The sequence below is a fragment of the Pseudochaenichthys georgianus genome, chromosome 17, assembly GCF_902827115.2.
Source record: "Pseudochaenichthys georgianus chromosome 17, fPseGeo1.2, whole genome shotgun sequence".
Lineage (NCBI taxonomy): Eukaryota > Metazoa > Chordata > Actinopteri > Perciformes > Channichthyidae > Pseudochaenichthys > Pseudochaenichthys georgianus.
In genome coordinates this window covers 41,432,523-41,437,522 of record NC_047519.1, presented here as the reverse complement: position 1 = coordinate 41,437,522, position 5,000 = coordinate 41,432,523, and the positions used below count along the sequence as shown (strand labels likewise).

Here is a 5,000-nt window from a genome sequence, read left to right as displayed (position 1 = left end):
CAATTCGCCCAGCCAATCAGAAATTGGAACCTCTTTTCCCCCCAGGAAAGTACCACCTCTCCAGCAGGGACTACAAATGGGGGTAAAAGTTCTCGGAACTAAGTTCTCTTTTTGGTGTGAACGCAAAATCACAGGAACTATCGGAACTAAACGGGAAAGGTACTCCGGTGTGAATGTGCCTATTAGGCGCATTCACACTGCGGTACATTTCCCACAAAGGTTCATGCGAACTTAGTTCATGAGAACTCTTTTATCGCGTTCACACCAAAAAGAGCCGGTACTAAAATTAGTTCATGCGAACCTTTTTACCCCCTCGAAAGTCCCTGCTAGAGAGCAGGGACTTTCGAGCGGCTCTTTTGTGAGAAAAGAGCTATATTTCTGATTGGCTGGGCGGATTGCAAACCACGAACTAAAGAGTTCTCATGAACTAAGTTCGCATGAACCTTTGTGGGAAAAGTACCGCAGTGTTTAGCAATGCTAATTGCAGCCTTCCTATCAAGGCTCTTCATAAACTCTACAAGAAAACTTTCATTTTCTCCATATGCTCCAACATTAACGTTAAGTCAAAAACCTGAGAAAATCTTGCAGAATTAAGTAACGTGTGCGTTTTAAACAGCTTGTATGTAACTCCTTAGTTATAAAACATAAAGCATTTTCATTGAAATCTTACTATTTAAAACCCTGTCTCACAAACCCTGTCTCAAATAATCTCGAGGCCTTCAAGGAACACAATGAAGGACACAGTGACAGTTCCCATTTCTTTACACACAGCTGTGTCTGTGTTTCTGAGGAGATGTTACACATAAATCACATGTCTCTATCTCAGATGACAGAGAGCATTTCAATAATCACAAAGTGTAGAGAAGACGAGGAGCTCATTCACACGGAGGGTCTGGTTTTCAGGTCACGTGCAGCGATGGATAAACAAACGATGAAGGGATGAACCAACGATAACTGGTGAGAAGCAGCAACAGACAGTTCCTCCTCTAACCCGGACTAACATTCAGAAAACACATCATGCATTCTCCTTCACAATCCTCCACATCACAAATGCTATTGTAAATAAAGCTTCCCCCTTGTCACCTTTAAAGTACCAAACTAGTCCCGTCTGCCTGATACATTAAACTGAAATAATAATAACAAACTCATTTTGCAGGAACGCTAACCCCACCGCCTCATCTGCAAGTCAATTAAACTGAACTTAAACACTGAAGAGTTACAGGTCGCTCTGCAGAAGTGATGCAGTCCACGTCTGTATCTGTAATTATAGCAATACTTGAGTAAAGTACCTGGGAAATAGTTTAGGGTGACAAAACTCTTTATCTTTCCTTATCCTGTTGCATCCTGCCGTGAATCTACGTCGACTTTTGAGGACAACATGACTGCGTGTCAGTTTCCGCTTCTTATATGCATCGTGTCTTTTCAGGAATAAACGTCCGTTATATGTTTATTTTCGCATGGAAAGTACTTGGTAAGACTCAGGATAAGATTGTGCTCACGGCAACAGCAAAACAATTACATGTTTGTTGTGTATAATAAGTTTATTTATACTAAAAAACCTGGTGTTAGAAGTTATGTACGTTACAGTAAGGTCTAAACACGGGAAAGGAACAGCTGTCTCCTGAGAGTCGTGGCTTTCTTTTGGGACTCATTCACCCATCGTCTAACTACCCTATGCTGACCTCATTGCATACGCTAAGCTAAGCTATGCTAAGCTAACTGGCGTTTCCAAAATGTTAAACAAGTCCTTTAAAGGTGGGGTAGGTAAGTTTCAGAAACCGGCTCGAGTGCACTAACATTTGAAAGTACACAGCCGAAAAGAATCCGCCCCTTCCTTCAGACTTCCTTACAGAGCACCTCCTCCAACACACACGAACATGACGTCAGCAGACTGGTGAAAGTGGCCGCCTGTTGCTGGCGAGTCATTGAAGTACTGCTGCAATGCACGCCCAATGAGGGCACGCCCAATGACGGCACGCCCTATGACGGCACGAGATACAGGCTGACAGACAGGGGGCAATCCAATCCGTTTAGCCGTTGTACTTTTTACAGTACCACGGCTTCCACAGATGAAATTTTTTTATGGATTTCTTGTCAAAGCACTTCAGATATTCATTTCTATCGGATGTTAAGAGCATTCCATGGAATATAACAAAAAGTGTATCTCGAGCCGGTTTCTCAAACTTACCTACCCCACCTTTAACTGCCAAAAAAAGTAAAAAATAAAACCGGATCCTCTTTATAAAACAGTAAAATACATATAGCGACGGTATTGATATTCACTTGGTCCGCGAAACACCGTGGCCGTTTCTCAATCTCGAGGATACTGGCTTCCAAGCCAATATTTCAAGGATGCTACGTCATCGAGTGCCACCGAAGGACTGTTCCAATCTCCAGCATACTTGGAATTCCACCGAGGCCGCGTCCTTGGTTTGGGGGTAATTTCGAGGCTGCACATGGGTAGACTTCGCGTCCTTAAAATCCCCACAATGCTTTGCGCACAGACCAGTTTCAAAAACTCTTGCGGAGAATGGCTGGACCGACGCAGCACACATTTAAATGTAAGTATAGTGGCGTAGAACACGTGTTGGTAAATATGTTACTTTGTTACATTTGTTATCACCAAAAGTTTGTTCCGTGAAAGTAAAGCAAGTTCATAATTAGAGAGACATCGTGAGGTATTTATTTTCGGTACAGTTTATGTTGAAACCGTTAGAGATAGTGGCACACTTGTTAGCCTGTTCCATTCTTCTTCGTTTTCCGAAGCCGTGGCTTGGAAGCATACTTGCTTCCTTTCTGAATGAAGTGACTTGGAAGTACGCGACTACCAAGCCAGCATCCTCGAGATTGAGAAACGGCCAGTGTTTTGAGGGGGGGTCGGCAGAGAAATCACTTCACGTGTCAACTTAGCTGGTAATAAACCTGATTCTGATTCACCATGTGTTTGGTGACAGCGTAATGAACCAGGTGCATGCTGGGAGTCTGGCTACAGCGGTGGAATTTGGTGGTTGTTATTATTTATGAGCTTGTCTCTTCTTATTAAAATCTACACGGTGTGTGTGTGCGGCCGTCTGACATATTCAGAAAGAGAGAGGAGAGGGAAATCTGTTCTGTCAGAAACACACTCCTCCTGTTCCTCTTCATCACTCATCCTGTTCCTCTTCGTCACTCCTCTCTCTGCTTCAGTTACTCTCCGTCTCCATGTCGGCTTCTTCTTGCTTTCATGACCTCTATTTCTGTTTGTTTATTCAGTGACTCTCTCCTCCTGTCTTACTCATTTTTAACGGTACAAATACGACTTCAACAGAGCTGTCAAAGCATCCAACGTTGCCAGGCTTCCCCTTCTGCCGTTAGACTTTCCTTTTCGCTATAGATCTCAAATCATAGTGAACGAGTAAGTAGTAAAATGGCCACTTTGCATCTTGAATCTCAATCATTTGAACCGACAGAAAACTTGAAATGAGGTTTGAGCTTAATTGTCCAGGAATAACTGATGAATCAAAGAAACACAAACAACTAAAAACTGCCTGATTGATGATGCTGTGATATGAGGTTTTAAAGAGGCCCTATCATGCTTTTTGGGGTTTTCTGTTTTCCTGTAGAGGTTGACCAATCACCTGAACATCGACACAAGAGGACTCTTTAAAGTAGAGACACTACATACTGATATACACCTGCACATCAGCAGGAGAGGACTCTTTAAAGTAGAGACACTACATACTGATATACACCTGAACATCAGCAGGAGAGGACTCTTTAAAGTAGAGACACTACATACTGATATACACCTGAACATCAGCAGGAGAGGACTCTTTAAAGTAGAGACACTACATACTGATATACACCTGAACATCAGCAGGAGAGGACTCTTTAAAGTAGAGACACTACATACTGATATACACCTGAACATCAGCAGGAGAGGACTCTTTAAAGTAGAGACAATACATACTGATATACACCTGAACATCAGCAGGAGAGGACTCTTTAAAGTAGAGACACTACATACTGATATACACCTGAACATCAGCAGGAGAGGACTCTTTAAAGTAGAGACACTACATACTGATATACACCTGAACATCAGCAGGAGAGGACTCTTTAAAGTACAGACACTACATACTGATATACACCTGAACATCAGCTGGAGAGGACTCTTTAAAGTACAGACACTACATACTGATATACACCTGAACATCAGCAGGGGAGGACTCTTTAAAGTAGAGACACTACATACTGATATACACCTGAACATCAGCAGGGGAGGACTCTTTAAAACTATTGATATATGAAATGAAAACCACAGCAGACATTAATGAGATTTGATCCAAACAAATACACGAAATGGTCTCATTATGAACATGTACATGTGTGTATGTGTTGTGATGATGATGAAGATGAAAACCAGCCCCCCCCCCCCCCCTCTCACACACACCTTCCTTGCCTGGTCATTGTCTTCGATCTGAACCAAATCTCGACCGCTGGCCTGAGCGATCCTCTTCCCCGACACCAAGTTACCAACCATCACTGAGGCAGGGCCAATCTCTGAGGAGGAGGAGGAGGAGGAGGAGGAGGAGGAGGAGGAGGAGGAGGAGGAGGAGGAGGAGGAGGAGGAGGATTAACACAAACTGTGAGTTTAGACCTGTTTTTCCCAGGTTCCAATTAAATCAAATAAATTGACTTTATTGGGACATCATTACTTTGTGTGTGTGTGTGTGTGTGTGTGTGTGTGTGTGTGTGTGTGTGTGTGTGTGTGTGTGTGTGTGTGTGTGTGTGTGTGTGTGTGTGTGTGTGTGTGTGTGTGTGTGTGTGTGTGTGTGTGTGTGTGTGTGTGTGTGTGTGTGTGTGTGCGTACCTGGTTGTTTCTGGCGGGGTTTGGGCAGGTTGGTGACGCAGGTGTGGGGGCACATGAGCACGTTGCAGGGGTGCAGCGCCCCCTCCAGGAACAGCTGCTTGGTCTCTGACAGGTGGATGCCCCCCAGAGGAGTTTTAGGCAGAGTGTT

The 5,000-nt window shown here is 43.7% G+C and overlaps 1 protein-coding gene across 1 annotated transcript in view; it reads right to left on the bottom strand.

Moving 5' to 3' along the window:
- The window catches only part of LOC117462649 (disco-interacting protein 2 homolog C-like), a 177,446-nt gene that overhangs the window by 23,699 nt on the left and 148,747 nt on the right, over positions 1 to 5,000 (bottom strand). The window contains exons 9-10 of the mRNA XM_034104914.1: positions 4,853 to 4,999; positions 4,433 to 4,542 (exon numbers count right to left, since the gene is read on the bottom strand). Of these exons, the coding sequence (XP_033960805.1) occupies positions 4,433 to 4,542; positions 4,853 to 4,999 (257 nt within the window). The remainder of the gene's footprint in view (positions 1 to 4,432; positions 4,543 to 4,852; position 5,000) is intronic.